The following is a 21,532-nucleotide window of genomic DNA, read 5'->3' on the forward strand; positions in this document are numbered from 1 at the left end:
TTTTGCTAACTGTAAATCATAGACCCAAAAGCAGCAAGATTAAACTACAGAAAAAGGTCAGTTATTCTGCTACTGTAGTACACTTGAATGGACCTTCTGATAAGATCTAAATGCAATGTTGATGCTGGATAGAAAGTTTGCCGTGTTCTACACAAAAACCTCCAAACTGACTTACAGGTGGCCATAAAATACAATAAATGAGCTGCAGTAAAAATGTCAAATGACTGAAAGCATGAGATAGTTGGTAAGCGGATCACTCCTCCCCACCCCTTCTCTCCCATGAGGTGAACAGCCAGTGCCCCACAGTAATCCTCTACTACATGAAACATATTACTCAACTGGCTATTTGTAGAATTGACTTGCATTTATTATTTCTATTTTTATACTTTATGGCCACAACTATAATCTTTTTAATCCGAAAAACTCACTATAAGAATATTCTCTCATTTTAGCTGAGAATTTTCTTTAAGATACAATCTGGGAAAGTACATTTTAAAAATGCAATGCTTTGGAGCAGGAATTTCATTTGGAGAACTATCCTGTAGTGACCACTTGACAGGATGGTTTGAACACTGTATTTGTTTTGATGACAGAAAGAATAACTATAATTTAATACTGTATTAAAAACTAAAACATATCAATTAGAAGAAAACTTCTGAATAAATTATTTCTGTAACAAGTTAAAACTAGAAACCCTCCAGACTACGTGTGCAATTTTTTCTTAAATACAGATTAAATTTAAGAAATAATGTATTAAAGTACACAAAAGTATCATTTAATTTTACACAGATATAAGTAGCAACACAACAATGACAACCACATAATATACTGTCCCTTTCTTAGTAAGAATACAGAGATGTTAAAAAGTTAATTAAAATAGAGATTATTACATTATGCCCATAAATAAAAGAAAAAGCAAATAGTAACAAACAGAACTGAGAAACACATGAGTTTCAAAGAAATACAAATCACTGAACTATCTGCTGAGGACTTTTTCATGTATTCAGACAAGTCAGGTCTTCCCTTTGTGCTTGCTCCCACACCCGCCAGGCAGGAATCTTCACTATTCTCCCTCAAAAGGGCAAGAATTTCTTTATAAGCTGCCTTGAGATATTTGGGAAAAGAGGTACATGTTACAGCTACAAAATATTGCATTTGTTGTAAAGGTCATAGCTGCTGGCTTGTTTAACTTTTACTGGTTATTTTGTTTTATTCTGCATTCAAGAATATCACATCAATTGATATGATGACTTTGATATTCATGGCTTTTAAGTGTAAGTCTCCAGCCAAAAACACCTTCAAGTAAAAGCTTCCAACAAACTGGGTCAGTTTTATTTTGGGAAGACACTTATCTCATACATATCTGGTCCTGATATCAAGCAAGCTGACTCCTGAGGGGAAAAGAAAGTGAGAAGCACTGAAATGAATTCAAGTGTGTATTAGTTAAGCTCACATGTTTCGCAAAGTAACTCTAAGTTGTCAGAAGAGCAAAACAGCAACAAACAGTATTTGTACAAGAAAAGTATGCCTGATACTTAAATTACATGATAGCACGCAAGGTTCTCTTTAAATCTTAAAAAACTTTATAAATTATCCATATTTTGTAAAATATTCAAAAAGCAAACAGTAGATGGTTTTATCACTTATTCCAAGTGGCATTCTCATGTCTATCACCTCAGATCGGTGGCCAAGTTTATGCCAAGTCAATGATTTAATTTTTTACAAATACAGGAGCAGACCCGCCCTACCACAACATATGCACACAGTGGCCACTACCTAAAAAAAGAACTCAGTAAGAACAAGTAACAAACAACAGTTTTTAAGAAATCCCCATTAATATATTTGCTTATTCTTACCATTTTTATGTTAAGGACAATGACAGTGATTACTTTTCACCTACAAACTACTCTAAAAAAAAAAAAAAAAAAGGCAGACTTCAATGTTCTGTAGGAAAACCTATTAACTGACACTCCCATTTCATTACACAGAGGAAAATAAAAATTACTCTTAACATCAAACGGAAATCCACAGCACAGTTCAGATCTTTGCCAAGTATTTCTACCACCCAGACCACTACTGAGACCATTAAAACAAACAAAAAAAACCCCAAAACAAACAAACAAACAAAAAACCCCACACACAAGGCTGAGAAAAGTCTGTCACATTTATTGCATTGTATATCTGAGGATTTTCCACGATGCCAGCCAGTACCTTGTCTGTATAAATTTTAGAGACCACAGATAACAATAGACCCATGGTTTATCTCCTGTTTTCTGTAGATGAGCCAAAGGACAGAGGAAAAACAGTGAAAGACTATTTATACTTAAGTATAAGAAACATGCATTTGCAAGAAAGAAACAGTTGCATCAACAGATAATGATTTCTGGGTTTGCTTCCTGTTTTCCTTATATGGACAAATAAAAGCCAAGTGTGTTTGAGGACACAGCACTTATTCTTCCCTACACAATGTGCAAAGCAACACCGTTCAGTGTTCCAAGCCAAAACCACACAAAATAACTCACTTTCAACTCCTTTTAAAAAATACTCTGTATTTAGCTTATATATTTAGAACAAACATTAACATGGACTACGGCAAACATTAGTAATTTCAAAAAAGGAACTGAAACAATCTGAGTTCCTGCTATCAAAGAACTCCCACAGTTTATTTCTGAGCTTAGAACAAACACTGCTAATATCACCGGAGGGAAGAACCTATTTCTAGAAGTCCTCAAAGATTGTGATTTAGTTCCAGAGAACTTTTTTAGAAAGCAAAGCATGAATGTTTTTCATCTTCAATTCTCTACAGGTGTTTGCAAAGTAATTATTGTAACAGAAAGGAGGAGAAGTAAGAATGGAGAGTAGGAAAATATATTTATAATGCACTACTACTTACTTTCACAGTTACTGCAGATACACCATGTTAGGCAATTCCTACTATTTCTTTAGACAAGCTAAGGAAATTCTAACAATTTCTTTGATTTTTCAGGTACCTTGGATTGCCCATCCCCCCATGCCAAGACACAGGAAAAAAGGTCTCCCACAGCTGTCAGGAGGCAGGACCTCCTCTATGGCTAGTTTCAAAATGAATTGGCTTTCCTGAAAAGGCACCAGAAAGACGGTCAATGTCCCCTTCTCTCAGCGTACTTGAATTTAAGGGAAGCTGCTCTGACCAGCCACTCTTTCAAACACAGACTACTTAGAGAAAATTAAATTCCGTTCTAGATGGCACCCACAGCAACATAAACGTAACTTGCCAGAGTTGAAGACAGCATTTTATTGTGTATACTCAGACTGCAATGTAATTTCATTAGTAGGACTTTTCTAATGCCGTAGTTATGCTAGTGCTTCTAAGTGTCTTGAAGTTTCTCAAAGTAAAAAACAAAACAAAACCTGACAATGTTTTGTGATTTCTTGACATAACAAGAAACAATTGGTTCCACTTTTCTCTCAACGTGATGGCATTCAAGTCTTTTTATCTTCTGAAGAGTACAACAGTCTTTTACAATTGTTTTTAAAATTTAGAGAGAACAGTATTTTCACATGTGCACTTACTTCTTAAGAACCATGTGCCAGACAATTCTGGCTTTACAGTACAGCCCTTTGAAAGACAAGCACTTTCTAGAGGCACTGAAAAAGTTCAAACTAGAGCTAAAAGGAGTGAATAGGACTGATAATTGTAGATGCTGGAGTGAGTGAAATCTCCCTCAGATGAACCCTCCCCAAAGCAGAAGAGCTACACACCAGTATAAAGAGTGGACATAAAGGAAGCTGTTCTCTCAGGAGAAAGGAGATGGGTTAACTATGAAATTTAAGGTATTTTGCTGTAAATTGTCAGGATTGTTCCTACAAGAACCTCAGAGGAAAAAAGATCAGGCTCCATTGTGACACCAGTTCTTCCTGTGTCATAAGAAAAAAACGCCAGAATCACTAATCTTTCACTTTGGCGCAGCATTTTCTCCCTCTCCTCACTCTGCCAAAGGAAAGATCCTGAAGAAATTCTAGAGATTTGAAAGAAACTAAGAACTAGAAAAACACTAAAGTCCTAAAGAAGTCTATTTTAATAAGAAATATATTGTTTTCATTCAGTGTTTGGACTTCAAATGCCAGAGCTAAAAGCAGAACTGTGACAAACAGGACAAACTCCTGGGCTCTCCCCAGTCCCTGCTCAGGCAGGGCAGAAGTCATAAAAACAGACTTGGGAAAGACAAGCTTTAACAAAGTTTGAATTATCTGTGGCACTGGCTACCTTGCTGTGGCCTGCAAACTGCCTCCTGACAGGCTGCAACATTTGCACAGCAATACATGAGTAGGGAACTGGAGTTGAATTCCTGACCCATTGCCTAATGAGGCTAGAGATCCCCAGCATAATTACTAAAACAGCTTTCATTTATCATTCTTCAGTGAAGGGCTGCTTGGTGTTTGCTGACACATGCTAGCAGCGTACAAGATCCCATTACAATCGTATATGATTAAAGTTAAGTGCAGCATCTTTTGCTAACTGCACAGTAGCAATTCACATGCACCTGACACTTCCACTGAACTTAGTGAGTATTTACATGTTTCTGTAAATAGAAATAATTAATAGCCAATCATTTAACTTGGTAAATACAACATTAAATTTGAATATGGGTCAGCAGCAGTAAAGACAGTCTCACCTTTCTCAATATACATAATCTAAATATAAACACAGTTACTTGAACAGGCAATATGAGACGTAAAATGGCCTACGGCAATAAGGCTACAATCCTGTAATGTCACAGTCTAACTTACAGATGACAACCCTCAAACACTTAACATGAATTTGTTACTGTAATACAACACAGCCATCTTGACAGATACCTGGAGTAATCTACTCATGTTTACACTGTATTACATATAAATTCAATTTCTTTACTAAAACCAAGTTTACAAAGTTGCAGACTTTAAGAAATACCAGACCTGTAAATTGCTATGTTCATCTACGAGCATTTGTAAAAAGATTCACTAACTTGTAACACCAAATATTATAAATTCATTTTTCAATTCTGTCTTTTGACTTATGCAGCAGTATCAGAATCATGTTCAATAAGTTTATTTCCTAGTTAAATACATACTTGTTATTTCACAGTTACTGGCAAGTTGCACCTCCCCAAATTAACACCTCAATATCCCACTGTGCATGCATCTCATCTCTGCTTTCATAAGCAAACAGAAATTGCTTTGAAACACAGCAGATATTGCCATGCACAGTATTTGAATAATGCCTATGTGTGGTTTCCAGTACATTACCTCATTAGTACGCTGCTGAAAACTTGCAAAAAATTAATTGTCCTGTTCCCAGAGGCCGTATCCCTAGAAGAATATTAGCTTCAGCCATTATTAAAATGGATTCTAAATATAGACTTCTGTACGGTAACAGCATTTTTTCTGGTTGGTCTTGTAAGGAAAGGGAGTAGGAAAAGTTGGAACTAGCTACACAAGTACAACATGAAAAAGGTGGAAGGGGAAGCCAGACATATACAGTCTTTAATTACTTCTTTACAGATTCCTAACTTACCTTATTTCAATTCTTGGCAAGTTAAAATTTTCCTTACTGTCAGAACAGAGCATTGCAAATTAAACAGATCTAGTGAAGAAAGAACAAATGGATACTGAAGAAACAAAATTAACCTCTTATAACAAGGGAACCTGCTACTTATCAGAAGATAGTCGTAAGAAGGATGTGGACTTGTTGGAGTGGGTCAGAGAAGGGCCATGAGGATTATCAGAGGGCTGGAGCACCTCTCCTAAGGAGACAGTCTGAGAGGGTTGGGCTTGTTCAGCCTGGAGAAGAGAAGGCTCTGGGGAGACCTTAGAGCAGCTTCCAGTGCCTAAAGGGGGCCTACAAGAAATCTGAAGAGGGACTTCTGACATGGGCATATAGTGATATGACAAAGGGGAATGGCTTTAAACTGACAGAGGGTAGATCTAGATTAGACATTAGAAAGGTATTTTGTACTGTGAGGGTTGTGAGGTGCTGGCACAGGTTGCCCAGAAAAGCTGTGGCTGCCCCATCCCTGGCAGTGTTCAAGGCCAGGTTTGATGGGGCTTTGAGCAACCTGGTCTAGTGGGAGGTGTCCCTGCCTATAGCCAAGAGGTTGGAACTAGTCGATCTTAAAGATCCCTCCAATCCGAACTATTCTGTGATTCTATGATTCCTAAGCAGGTACTTAAATGTCAACTAATGCAGCCAGAAATACACAAACCCCCCTACATTTTGCTTTAAACCAAGATTTGCCACCACAATCTCAAGACTGTCTTTCCCTATTCCTCCCCCTGCCTCATTTCTTAACTTTGTCCTTGCTGTGTAAGACAGCTCTAACAACTGGGACCAATGTTAAAGCTACATCTGTGGTAAAAGAAAAAAAAAAAAATCTGCTTTTACTGTGCTGCTTCTTTAAACTGCAGATTAAGACAGTAGGTCACAGGAATGGACCTACCTCTAAGTGCTGCTACAGAAAAATGAAGGGCAACAGCTTCTGGGAGCTGGTGCCAGCAACATTATTACACCTGCTTTCAGGCTAATACTTCGTGACAACAGTCACACAAACCTGCCCATCTCCTCAGCAATGTCCTCCTTTTATGTCCATCTTTCTTTTTCCTTCATGACACCCTCTTGAAATAAGCTGGCACCTCCAAACATAGGCATTTTGCTTCAGAAAACTGCTTTATCGGATGCTTTTCCTCTGCTATAGTGTCAAATGTAATTAAAAGCAGATGGGGGAAAAACTAACCAACGGATTCAAACAAGTAGTCTCTTGTTTTTGCAAGTACTAAAGTGGCCTATTGATTTGAAAAGCTCCATCTTTTCATTTCAATGTTTTATATGACATTTGCCCCACTCAGTTTCTTCAAGTAGGTCTGAATCTAAGAAAATTCTTTATTTAATATCAAAACTATGATTTTATTAATACTCTATCCCACACAACACCTTCTACCATACGCATACAGAGTCATTACTCAGAAGCACTGCATCAAAATCAGCTCTTTTCTTAAAGCAAAGAATACACTAGACCTAATCTGGAACTGTGTTCTACAGGTACATGCACCAAAACAATAAAAAAAAAAAAAAAAAAATCAGTGGAAGGTCAAAGCTGTATGCTTGTCCATGAAGAAAAGAAAACACATAAGAAAACACCATCCTCCACTACACATCTCATTTTGACTTGAGAATTTGAGGGAATGGTGGAGAAAGGCAGGAACATGCTGGCATTACACTACATATGTGTACTATGTGGAAGTCACCTCCTCACAACTTTTGCATGAGGGATATCTAAACTGTGCTGAGCGCTGACCTATGATAATCAAGTTTCTGAGGCTTTGCCTCATGCATATTCATATGGCTGGTCTGCTTATTGGACACAGCAGCAAACTTTTCATCAGACCACTCCTGCATCTTCTTCTACTCAAGGTAAAGCATCACTACGAGCAGTCAGAGGAAAACAAACAAACAAACAAACAAACAAAACCCAAACCAAACATCAAACACAAAAAAGCCCCACAACCAAAAACCACCACCACCAATAAAACTGAAACAAACACACAAAACCCCCAAACTTGTCTCATTCCTTAACTTTCTTTCCAAAATTTTTTTTTCCCCTCAAAATTACAATCAACTGGGCATGAGTTTTTCTTGGTGTGATGATATACCGCAGTGCCTTTATCACCACACTAACAATTTTGAACATTTTCTCTAGGAGGAGCAACAGACAGCAACCGCTTTCCAGCACTGCTCCAGCACCGTGGCCCTGCGGTTCCCTGCACATCACAGGCTGGCAAAGAGCTGTGTGTAAAGGAAATGGGAAAGTTTTCAGAAGTATGTTGATGGGATTTTCTTAGAATTTCACTGAAATTTTACAGTGTCGCATTTTGACCAAGCTATCAAGAAGCTGTCTTTGGAAGATTTTAAGCAGCATTTCACTAACTAGACATTTCCAAGAAAAGAATAACAATCATTTAATCTTCCTTGCTGGGTTTTAAGAGCCTTTGAACCCTTTTGTTTGACTTACTATCATTCCATATTATGCCTCTCACTTATATTCTTCTGAATATGCTGTCCTCACATAAAGCTATAAAAAGCACAGAGAATTAAAAGCATTCTCTTAAAAGTACATATGCATTTGATCAATTTATGTAATTAAAAAAAATTGTAAGTGCATTGCAGGCAGTAGATGACTTTAGTTCTTTGGTTTAATGACAAAGTTATTCGAAGTTGAAGACTGCAGGGGCACAAAGACATCAAATTTCATATTCTGGAATATAATAATGATGACTTTTTTAATGAAGACTATTGTAATTTAATGAACATTTTGCAGTGAGGTTTACAAACAGCCTTGACAGATAATGCATTCAGACACACTCACTTTTGGAGAGTCTCAAGAGGCAGTAAGAACACTCCTCTTTTGATTTCTGTCACATCTACTTTCTAACAACATAAATACATACAGAAGTATATTTATATATGTGTGCATACACATATATATATATACATACATAAATACATACACACCCTCCACAGTAGAGCAAGCGTTTGGAGATCTCACGTCCCCTGCTATGTTCTGATTCTACTTTTTCTCCTCACAATTGTCACTACTGCTGTTCCTTCCCTTCCTTCCAGCAATCAATAGATAAAACTCCAGCAAAATTTAGCTTGAACCTGACCTGGAACCTATTTTTGCACTTCGCTGCATCCATACACATATGCTGAATCTTCCTTTGCTGTGAAGAACAGAAAGACATACTTTATATGTTCCACAAGCAAGACTAAGATGGGACATATGGGAAGCAGGTCATTTCTAAGGGCTTCTTGTGAACTGTTAACTGCCTAGAGCTACAGCATAACATGCTCCCTTAGGACCCTGATACAACAATATAAGAACAAGCATGTCAACTCAATCTGTCACTTCAGAGGTTATAGAATGAAACCTTGGTTTAAAGCAAAATGAATGAAACCTGAATTTGCTATGCTGAGGAAGTAAGCGCATGGAGGTGGTCGCACCTTAAATAAGAAAAAAAAAATAATGAAGGCTATTAAAAACTGCCATTAGTTATCTGCCCTATGCCTTTGTCAGAGGTAAGTACATCAGTTTCAGACCACTACACAACAGCATACAAGACTCCAAATTTACTTGATCTGTACTTGCCTCAAACTGGATTGAAACTGGGCAACAAAAACCAGGTAACTTCAACTGCCACTTTGCAGGTGGGCACACTGAATAGAGCAGCCAGGCTCATGTTTGCCAACCGGCAGCACAAAGAGTTCCTCACTGCTTAATAACATGGTGCTAATTTCATGACTGCCAAAGAAATAAAACCTAAATACCCAGAAGAATTTTATCTTTACATAATCAGGTTATCCTTGAACTTGCAAGAAGAAACACAAATCGCAGGGAAGCACAAAACCCAGTAAGAATAACTTGTATTTAGCTTGTATTTGTACAAGCCTCGCCACATCCAAAGAGACACTTAATCAGACTGAAAAGTTTAACAGTCCACTCTTACAATAAGAAAGAAGAAACTCCTGCAGAAGGGGAAAGAAAGTGAGAATTAACTGTACATTAATTATATGGGTAGAAATATACACTGTTTAGCTATCAATTACTCTAAACTTATATGGACTTCAAATACTAAATTAGGAGTGCTCTGACTTCTACTTCATGCTAAAACACATGAAAACATTCTTGCAACCTGCTACCATGGGAAGAAGTGCTATTAAATCTGCCATTCAAACTGGGAACATAATCACAAAAGAAGACAATTACAAACACGAATAGAACAACAAATCCTCAATAGTTTGCTCAGTTTGCTCACATAAACTGGTAGCCAGTCACCCAGTAGAAGTGAGCAAACGAATGAAGTCTGATCAAGATTAGATGAAGCTTTATACGACAGATTTAAATGTTTAAGTACATTTGAAATCATAAGCAAAAACTGCTCTGTGTCTTGGCAGAAGACACTCCTGTTTTCTTCTCCCTCCTTTTTTTTAATAAGCTGAACCTACAAAATATTCGAGGGTAGGAAAGATACATATTTTGCTATTTTCTAAAAACTAATTTTACAGTAAATAAAATCAGTATTACTAATCCTTCCTGCAAAATTGATGCCTTCATGTTTCAATTTTTATATATCCTTACAAGGTCAAATAAAAACGAGCCAGAAGAGCTGAGTTCTGGAAAAAGATTCAGTTAAATTACAGGGATTCCTTGGAGATATAAGCAAACTCAGGTACTTAAAGTTGATCATGTCCAAGATTGCATTTCCATGGAAAGAACATGACAAATTCAACAGATACCCTCATAGATTCAAAACAAAACACAACCAAATATCACAAAGCTGAGTGGAAGTCTACCCATACCATACACTGCCAAAAAGCTCACAGAGATGCTGTATGAGAGAACTGGGCAGACTTCCGTCATGTACAAGATCTCCACATGCACTCCCTTCCCACTTGAATCTGATTTGCTCAGATTTCGCAAGCATCCTTGTGTCTCTGCTATCAGTTAATTCTCTTATTTCCCTGACATCGCTATAGAGAATTATATATGCTTATCGAACATTTACTAGAGGACTGTGTTGGTAGAAAACAGTCACTCTCTTCCAAGACTAATATTAGAAACAAATCTTGACCAGTTGTCGGTGAATGCTATTGAAGTGTCATAAATGGTATTTGCTGACTTTGAAACTCCTCTTGCCATAACAAGAAGTATATATCCAATCATACCCAAGCTTAAACACCAGAAGACCAAAGCAAACACTTAGAAACAGTTAAACCTAATAAACCTACAGCATGCAAACTGCCATTTCCCTCAATACGATGACCCTGCTTAGTCTATTAATGAATTTTCTACGCTGAAGTGACACTGCCACCTTAAGACACAAGGCCAGCATTACAATTTTCACTATACCAGACTAATAAAAAAAAATTAACTTCGCTTTCTTTAAGATATTCATGTAAGAAAAAAATGAAATAAAACGGCATAAGAAATGCACTGTTTATCATGTTATTACTATTTTTCTCAATTAACAGTTTAGTTAAGCAATTTAGCTTGGGTTGAGCATTTTAACATTCAGTAAAACTCATCACCGAGAATCAAGGTTCTCCAATTCTGCTCACAGCAGCTGCAAAACTGCACAAAAAAAAAATGCACTACTTTTGTAACTCTAACCTTTCAGCAACAGTGATAATACTTCTAGTACCTAGCCACAGTTATTAGGACATTTACATACGGAAGAACTTTTAAATACACTTTTAAAGAAATTGATTAGGTGGCAGCACAGTCAGAATATTAATTGAGTTTCAAGTCTTTTCAAACCTAGCACAAATGCTGAATAACTTAAAGCAGCCAAGCCATACTTTTATTTATCTGCAAATGTGGTACTCCACCATGCCAAAAAATTCTTTAATATTCGACAAGTTATGAATTAAATTAAAAAAAAATATTTCCACATTATTATACTGGAAAGAGTAATCGTACCTTTAGTAGAATATGCTTCAGCAATCATCCGTAGCCTATATGGTGGCACTGCAGTCAGCTGCAAGTCATCAACTCCAACTCTGGCATACGTGTTCAGAGCTTCTTTGTAATCACCTTCCACATAGTTTAATTTGGCCATAATTAGGTTAGCTTCTTGTAGGAATTCTGGCTAGAAGGAAGAGGAATAGAAAGGGTTGGGTTTTTTTTCCTGATAGAACACACCTAATTCTTTATGATAACTATTTGGTCTGTTTTCTGTATATATTCACTGTGAAATATCCCTCAGGATATTTCTTGTAACAGATCAAACCAACAAAATTCTACCTTCATGTAATATTTGGGAAGCTTGGGTAAGGGGTGAAACCACAAAATCTCACTCCATCAAGCTACTGAAAAGCAGTCATTTTATATACTCAGATATTTATTTACACATACATCAGAAATACCTCTAAGTCAGAATCCAGCTTTTCTGGGTAACAAAACTATTTAAAAGCAACCTATCATTACAACTCCTCCAACGAGATTTTCTAACACTAGAACAGTGGAAAATAACACAGCATCAAAACTTCATTATATATGTTCCACGCCCTATATATTTAATTCACATGATTTCAAACTATCAGGGCAGAAGAAACGTCTTGGAAAAAAAAAGGATTTATGGAAGAATGAAGAAAGAAAAGGAAGAGAAATTAATACTCCCCCAAATCACAGGAAACAAAACATTACAGATGACTGTAAAACAAGGTTCTTTTTAGCTCACGAAAGATGGACATTGAGTACAGAAAGGATAAGGTGATGGAGCGGCTACAACAATACTTCAGTACAAGATGGGCCAGAAAGGTTAAGAACATCAAAATGTTACGGCAGAAAACGCTCACAAGTATTAACCTCACTTTTTGCACCCACAAACGTAACTTAAGGAACCTTTTCTGAATATTTCAAACCACTACAGAAATCTGTGAAGTATTTTGCATTTTTTAACACTTCTATTTAATGCACTACAGAGAACAATATAGTTATATACTCCAAGAAAAACTTCAACAAAACAGGTTCTAAGTACTTCACTTAAGCATCCAGAAGTCAATAGCAATTTGCTTATTCTTCTACTGGAAAAATATTTGGGAAATTTAGCTGAATAAAAGTCCACAAAGACACAAAGAGCCATGAAATAGCATAGTGCTGATGATCTTCTAGGAATAGCAATGATATTACGAGATATTAAACACAAGCACTTTGCACATTTTTCTCCATGATCAGCAGAGTACTCCAATCAATTTCAGCTTTTTTAATACCTGTTCAGACTGACACATACCTTTAGGTTTCCCCTATCAAGCGCTGCCGTGAGATGTTTCCTGACTTCAGTCAGCTTTGGCCCGGGCCCCCGTGGACTACTACTCTGTTTAAGAGCATTTTCCTTCAAAAATACTTCTAGTTTGGACTCCCCAAGAAGAAGCTCTGCCATGTCATCTGTAAATAAAAAAAATCACATGAAATACTAGAAATCATTTTTTGTTACTAACATTTCAGTGGAAGCAGCCATTGCCTGAATTCAGATTTAACACAAGACACGAGGCACTTTGTTTTACTTCTTAATTTATCTTTTACCTATGTGATTCGTTGTAGAATCAAGTCTCCTGTGTTATAATGAATTAGAACGTTAACCTGAAATCAGTATTTTCCCCTTCCTCCTTAAGAAACAACACAACTCAAAAGCCGTACGTAGCTTTCTGAACATGACAAGATATACTTCCGAAACTCACTTTATCAAAAAAAAAAAAAAAAAAAGATGTGTTTTTCACAAAACACTTATTTTAGTTTCAAATATGAATACTGGATACAAATACAGTTTCAAATAAGAATACTGGATTCTTTTATACAACTACTTTAAAGTTACCTGTCCCTCATGATGTCTTTGATCACCAACTGTATCTCAGCTGTAAGAATGTAGATAGCATTTGGAGCTTGCTAAGGCTTAAGCCATCCCAAGTCTTCAGGATGAAAGTGCATTTCTCATCATTCTCACTATTTCTTAGGAGGCTTACTACCACTTCTCAGACATGAAGGCAGAACATAACACCAGGCTGCCCAGTAAAGCTGCAGGTAGCACACTTGCTGAAATTCAAGAAACTGGTCATCCTCTACCTTGCCCTTACCAGGACCATGAAAATCATTTTACTGAAACATGTTGAGTACTTCCTCTGGTGAGGAGACAGCTGCAAACATCATCACATGGCTGTCTGGGACTTGGCAAGACAACTGTCTGCAAACAATGTCAGAATAACCCCCAAAATAACCTAACAATAAATAAAATAGATTTTAAAAAGCGGAAAGGCAAAAAGCTAATAATCAGAAAAGTACTCAGCACCCTATAACCTTTAGGACTGTGTTATTATGGGTTATGGAAATGGACAGAAAGACCAGGACATGCAGAAGTCAGCGTTACTTCCTCAGAAGTATAAGTGCATCATCATTATTTCACCTTTAAAGTAAAGCAAATTTCTGTCTCATGTCAGTTGGACTAGTATATGACCCATGTACAATGTCATTATACAGTAAACTATAAGGACTGGTTCTGTAGTATGTCCTATCGAGTAGAAAGACAAAAACCTAGAATATCTTTTTTCCCTTAAAACCTTCAGCTAACTGCTGATTCTTTAACCACAATTTCTTCAACAGAGAGCTTAAGAGACCAGACAAATAGCAAAAGCATCAAGGGAATGCTTCTTTTTCCATTTATGCTTTTTATCTGGTGTTCTTGGGAAGACATCCATAGTAATCTGGACATTTTTTTGTTCTCAACTACCATTCACTCACATTTTACTGTTTAAACACTGCTGCAGAAGGGAAAGATGTCAGCATCGAGATGAAGACAAGTCATGCCACAGATGCAGCCTGGTTACCAGCCTGCTCAATTTTCTGGCTTTCAGACCATAGTTGTCAAATTCATCAAAGACAAATTTGCAGTAACAGTTCCATTCCTTTGCCCACCAAAGTTTCTCATGATATTTCAGCTATACTCATCTCATCTCTAGGTCAGACAACACCAAATAATCTGAAGTATCCTTTTCTACATACACTTTCTTCTTTTAAGAGCACCTTTATGCCTCTTCATACACATTTTGTTTTGCCTAAACTGTCTTTAATTCTGCTCAATTTATCTTCGCTCCAGTAATGCAGTCTGGATATAGCTTTGATACATGTTAGCCAAAAAAAATTGGTTCCTTGAAAGACATGGAAGGGGGTAGTGGGAAAAATACCTTTCTGGTGCACTGTTACTTTAGAGACAGTTGAAAAAATAATGATACTTGGCATCTTTCAAATACCTTCAAAAAAAAAAAAAAAAAAAAACAACCAACAAAACCCCCCACAACTAAAGATATATAACAGCCAGTTCAAAATAAATAAATAAATGACTACTACTCAATAATACAGCTAAAGTATAACAATGAAATCTTATTATCCATTAATTGCCAAACATATGCAGCATCTATTTTGTTACAATTTACTTTCTGCATGTTCTTTTCCTTCAAACAGAAATCTGAGCATAACTGATAAAAACCAACAGCTTACACAGCTTCAGTTTCAAGCTGCAAACTAAACAAGACATTAAACTGACCAAATCTCCTTCCTTCCAGCCTTATTCCAAATTCAACATTTCCTTAGCATAGCCACAGTATTATTATAAACAACTAGTAAAGTCAGATACTATAACCAACATCACCCTGCTCAAAGACAGCTTTAGCACAACACTCTCTAGGACTGCTCTTTCTGCAACTGTTCCATCTCTGAAAATCAGAGTGTAAACTGCATGCACAGAAAAGACAGATGATTTTGTACACCAATGCAAGGCAGGATAGTCTTTGGTGTAAGGAGTTTAACATGTGCTGAGTGAAAGTGTCTCAGAGATCAGAGGCCTGCTCCAAACTCACAAAACTGTGCTTCAGAACACGTTCACAGGATGCAATTATTTGCCTTACAAAGAATGAAGCGGTGACCTTCAGCACAGGCATTTTACTAACAATACTCAGAAGACTCCAGATAGTGTTCCAAGTACACAATTTTTGTTTATGAGACTCTTTAAAAAGGTGATTAAAAGAAAGAGTGGACCTTGAAAATAATATTTGAGGTCAGCATAGTAATGTCCTACTTCGGAGAAGAACAATGAAGATTCATTTTGCTAATTGTAGTTTTAAAGCTAAGTGGTAACTTAGAAACAGTTTAAAATATGTGAAACTGCTTAAGTTTTAAAGCATGTGCAATTTGATACTTCCTCCCTGATCTGTACTCATCCAAACCAAAGTACTTCATTCAACAAGCAACATTCCTCTTTCCTTTTATTCAGTTTAGCACTTCACTGAGCAAACTTCATTTCCAAAGGCTGAGGAAATACAAACACCAAATATAGCAAGGACTCCAAACAACACTCTAAAACCAGTGTTTTGGTTTGGGAGCTGAAATATCATCAAGGCTGTCTGCAATGAGAAGAGTGAAGTCTATCATTGACATTCTTCAACACTTCAAATAGCAGAACTTCAAACATTCCAAAGAAAAATGTATCACAAATGCCTTCCGTCTCATATGCATTCCCTTAAGCAGGTCTCAAAAATTCTTCTGGCCCACATCCCTGTAACAAGCATTTCTTTAGTTAAATACAGTAAATGAAAAGACAGGTAAAAACCACTGTTAAACTGTGCATGAGCTGCCAGAGATGTTTTATTTATTATATAAACTGCAAAATTGTTATGGAAGCATGTGAAACAACAAGTTTGGATGGTTACAACAGATTAGTGGATATCTTGAAGAACAGGTTAGACACTAAGGAAAAAAGGAAATAAACCCTTGCACTGTTAGGTGTGAAAATGTACTCCCTGAGAAATTAAGATTCTTAAGACAAAGTGCTGAAACTATTCCTATTATTAAAGGGTAAAATAACCATTTTGCTTATTACCAAAAAAAGCACTAGCACATGCAAGAGCATAGTGTAGCCATACTCCCTTCCACACTCCAGTTGCTCAACAGCTGCATCATAGAAAGAGGAAGATCAGCTCTAGAAGTTCTAATTCTCATCCATTTGGGTGTAGCCACAGAACAAGACAGGCACAGACACAGATCCACAGCTCTCTGCAGAAGGTTTGTAAGATTATTCCTCTTGGACACAGCACTAGAAAAAAGTGAGAGAAGAAAAACAAGATGCTGCCTTTGGAAAATTAAATTTAGCCTCTCTCCCTCTCTCTCTTCCCTCTCTCATCTTTCCCATTCCACCCTAAGGTAAGTTTCTTCTCTCTGACAATGACTTGAAAAAACAGGATATTGACTAAAGACAGGACTCAAGCAAGAGCAATACTTTAAGTTCATGCTGGCACATACTCTGAAATTATCCAGACATCCTGAGTTGAGAATCAAAGTAGTCTATAGCATCCAGATATTTTCTTTCCATCATTGATGCAAGTTAGAAAAGCTAATGATCTATATATATACTAGCTAGGGACAGCCACAGTGCAGCAACATGTATTACACATACTTTTCATCAGAGAAAAGGTGGGAGAAAACAACAGCCATGATCCAATTGCACATCAAAACAAAAGCTGTTCCAAGTGATCCATACAACACAACTCAACCTTTCCTTGTATCATTGCTATATATCATGAGACAGCACAGTAAGAGAAAGAGCTACTGTCAGACTGACTTTCATCACAGAAGTGCTGCACTCACTCAGCTGCTGGTGACTAACACTGGAAGAGAAGTCGTCACAGAATGCAAAACATAAAAGCTGCTAAAGCAGAATTTTGTTATTTACTGAGTCACTCATCTGCTAAGTAAGTTGGTTGGTGCAACAAACTGAAAACACTGGCAAAAAATTTTAAATCAAATTATGACTGTCAGAGTGCTTTATCGACAAAGCAGTGGCTTGAGGCATGTCAACCATTCTACGTCAGTGAGATCAAGCCCAATGGTCCTTGTAACAACATTCCAATTATATGGACATTTCTGAAGAAGCCACTTATGAAACAATAGCTCTAGTGGAGTTTTTAATCAGATTTAGCTATCCCTTAAGACATCCTGAAATAAATAATGTTTGAGAAGAAATCGCTTATCTTTTTCTTCCAGCACAGTATGAGTAATCTAGATTATATCCTTCTATGAGACACTTTATAAAGACATAACTAAATTGGGTAAAGTCTTTTAGGTACCTTGAAGGCTAGCATTCCTGCAGCCAATCTAGACATTACAGAAGAAAAAAAAAAAAAAAAAACAAACCAAAAAAAACCAAACCCAAAAAAACCAACTGTAACAGTTTTCAATACCAGGAAACCAATTTACCAGTTTTAGAAACTAAGATAGTTATGGTTCAAGATAAAATTCTTGCTCAAAGGAAAGACTCCCACTTATTCATCCACTCTTCGGCTGAAAAGTTCATCAACAACAATTGCTTGGTAGAGTTACGGAATACTTTACAATTTACATCACAACTGCATTGCAGAACCACTTCCTAACTAGACAAGGACAGCCTGGCTTGCCCATCTGTTTCTGCAACATCCCAGTATCACTGAAATAATCCACCTGCCCAATAGGTTGTCCTCTGCCTATAACTAAAGACAAGTCTGAGCACTTGGGAACTGCAAGACAAAATGAAGAACGCTTTAGGTGAAACATCCATTTCTGTTAGCACTAAAGCAAAAGTAAAAAACCTAGACACTTCTAAACATGCAAGCTGTTTTCTTTCAACTTAGAGAAAGTTTAGACACACTCATACCAAATGCTTTGAGAAGAACCTTGTGGTTCAAGGCTATCCCTCTTTGCAATATGGATCAACCCTAACCATCTTCAAAATGAGAATAAAAGCTGGCATAAATACGAGGTGGGGGAAAAACACACATGATGACGTGTCTCTGTAAAATAGTGTCTAAAAATATCATAATGACAGCTGCCTTGCTACTCAATTTTTAACATCTGCTTTTGAAGCAAAACTGTTACCACACTATACAGATCCAAAGCAGTTACTTGCAGAAAAACAGAGAATTAAAACAGAGGATTAGTCTTCATTTATCCTGGGTCAAAAATTATGAAGCACACTTATTACTATTAGCTTAAAACCATGGTCCATCTTGAATCATCCTCTGCATTACAGGCAAAACTACAAAATACTCACTTAATAATAATTAAATAAATGATACTACAACCTCCAAGCATTTGTTGAAGAACCCAGGTGTTGTCAGCAGGCTAGGTGAGAGGAATATGTACTTCTAAATTCACTTCTAAAAGTAACTTTAGAGAGATGGGGATTAAAAGGAAAGAATGGCAACACTGCACACAGTTCAAAAAGAAAAAACTGAATAAAAATAAAAGCCCTAACTGAACACAGGTTAGGAGCAATTCTTTGGCAATTCTTTCTCCAAGAGGTGACTTAAAAAATTAATTCAATTCCAGAGTACACTGAGATACATCCATAGTGAACGATTAAGTTTTCTCAACAGAACCAATGAACCTGCTATCGGTTGTTCTGTAGGGTACCAAACAGCTGCCTTGTTAAACTATCACCCTTCCTGTGATGGTTCAACAGTCTTGGATAAAAACTAAAGCAAAACACTGAAGGTTATCTAGGCCACAATACTATCTATGTGGTTTCTGAAGTGTTCCTAATGTTAATGCAATAAACATAATATTTTTTTAAAGGGCCTGATAATTACATATTTCAGCTGTATTTTTAACATCACAAGGAAATACTTGTAAAGGTACAATGCAAACATGCCTCTCACAGATACCATAGTTGCTATCACCTCTGTGACAACTATCAACAACCCTGATCTTGATATAAAGGTTCCACGCACAAGATGTTTTTCCACATGAAACACCTCTGTCATACTGCTTTGCTACACTGGCAAGAATACACATGATCCTCTGTTAACAACAGTAGCTACATATTATGGACCCTCAACAGCTCAACATCTGAAGTGTAAAAAAGTGTGGGGAAAATCAGTGCTTTCTTCATTATATGCCAAATAGCATAGATTAAAATAATTATTTTTAGTATTTCATTTCACTCTCTTCTGAACAACACAGCTGCAAGAAAAACGTGCAGAACTACGACAAAATCTCCTACCACAAAGACTTAAGCAAAGAGGCTCAACCTCAGACTCAAGCATGGAGGATCTTAATTTTAAGACGAAGTATTTAGGAATATGAAATACAGAGCAAACCAGCTACAGAATCAGAGGTGACTGGCCAAACAAATTTCAGTCTTTCCTTGCGAGCAGATAAAAATCTAGAAGCATGTTGTATCACTTCACCCACTCTCTACCAAAATCTTCATTATTTCAAGTAATATATTTCTGACTCTTAAAAAGCATAATTATCCAAATGCACTGAAGTCAAAAGATCACAGTTATCATTAGTTTCAAATAAAGATTGATCTCACATGAGGTGATATCAAGTAGATGAAGTTGTGAGCACAGAAGATGCTGCTGCTTCACGTGTCCTGTACTGGATTCCAGACAGAGAAAGATATAGAAAACTCAAGTCTTAAGTCAGGACTAAAAATAATAATTGAAAAAACAATAAGGGAGGAAAGGGTCAAGGGGAAAGAGGACAATTATGAGATTTCCAGTATACCAATGGGACCGTAAGTTGATGTGCAGGATTCCAGCAAGTTGATTTCCTTTTAATCTCTGTTCTGGTGCTTCAAATCTTCCCAGAGAGAAATTAGCTTGGAAGTGAGAAAGGAAACCCCTCCTACTCAAACCCTAAAACTTTTATTCTCTCTAAAGGCAAAACTGAAGGTTCAGAGTATCTGAAGGGCTGCATGTTACATCATTTTGAGAGGATTTTTCCTCAGACTTCCTAAAGCAGTTTGGACTATTGTTATGGCTAAACCTGAAAAACAAACTAAGGAATTTCTATCCAGGAGTTGGATGGTTTTTGATCCCAAAGAGGTCAATTGTTCCATACAGTATCCAGGCAAAAATTTCAGAGTAAATCATAGAAGCAGAGATTTTTTTAGGTTGAAAAAGACCTTTAAGAATATCAAGTCCAACCACTAACCTAGCACTGCCAAGTCCACCACTAAACTGTGTCCCTAAGGACCACATCTAGCCCTCTTAAATACCTCCAGGGATGGTGACTCCACCACTTCCCTGGGCAGCCTGTTCCAATGCCTGACTACCCTTTTGCTGAATAAATTTTTCCTAATACCTGATCTAAACCTCCCCTGGTGCAACTTGAGGCCATTTCCTCCTGTCTTATTGCTTGTTACTTGGGAGAATATACCAACAGCCACCTTGCTACAACCTCCTTTCAGGTAGTTGTAGAGAGAAATAAGCCTTCTTTTCTCCAGACAGAACAACCCCAGTTCCCTCAGCTGCTCCTTATAAGACTTGTTTCTGTAAAAACAGCTAAAGAAGAGAAAAATCTTACAGCATCCCACAGAACATTTATTAGAGAAGACCATTTTGAAATAGTGATTTCTTCCAGAGGAGGATCTGGAAAACCTGGATCGAGAGCTGATTTCATATTCACATGGCAGAAACAGCATGAAACACGTGTTTTCTAACAGGGAACAAGTTGACCATACACTTAAAACAAAAACATCTGCTTTGTTCATAATGCATGTAGCAGTCATTACGAGTATTGGCTGCACCTCTTAGTAGAAGCCTTGAAGTACTCATTCAAGTAGTTCTGACCAGAAGTTACTTAAATGCTAAACGTATTTTTTACATTTATACAAGGTTTACATTAAAGAAAAGAGAAACAGTACATGGATACTCAGACGTCACTTACGATTTCATTAATGGCCACTAAGTAGCAAGAATTCACAGCATCATAGGATGACTGAGGTTGGAAGGGACCTCTGGAGATTGTCTAGTCCAACACCCTTGCTCCAAGCAAGACTAGAGCAGGTTACCCATGATCTTGTCAGTCAGGTCTTTGAGGATGGTAGAAGAGCAGCTAAAGAACATGTGCAAACCGACAGGCACTACTAGCAGAAAGGCTGCAGACTAATGCAGACAATAGGCACCTAACACCAGAAGTCAGTTGCTCAGAGA

The 21,532-nt window shown here is 37.1% G+C and overlaps 1 protein-coding gene across 2 annotated transcripts in view; it reads right to left on the minus strand.

Annotated features, from left to right (window-relative positions):
* Nucleotides 1–21,532, minus strand: part of TTC7B (tetratricopeptide repeat domain 7B) — a gene marked incomplete at its 5' end in the record, with an annotated part of 147,654 nt that overhangs the window by 117,899 nt on the left and 8,223 nt on the right. For both annotated transcript variants that reach the window (XM_080617488.1, XM_080617489.1), the window contains 2 exons: nt 11,493–11,661; nt 12,805–12,959. In XM_080617488.1, the coding sequence (XP_080473614.1) occupies nt 11,493–11,661; nt 12,805–12,959 (324 nt within the window). The remainder of the gene's footprint in view (nt 1–11,492; nt 11,662–12,804; nt 12,960–21,532) is intronic.

This window comes from Psittacula echo, assembly GCF_963264785.1.
Source record: "Psittacula echo genome assembly, chromosome: 5".
NCBI lineage: Eukaryota > Metazoa > Chordata > Aves > Psittaciformes > Psittacidae > Psittacula > Psittacula echo.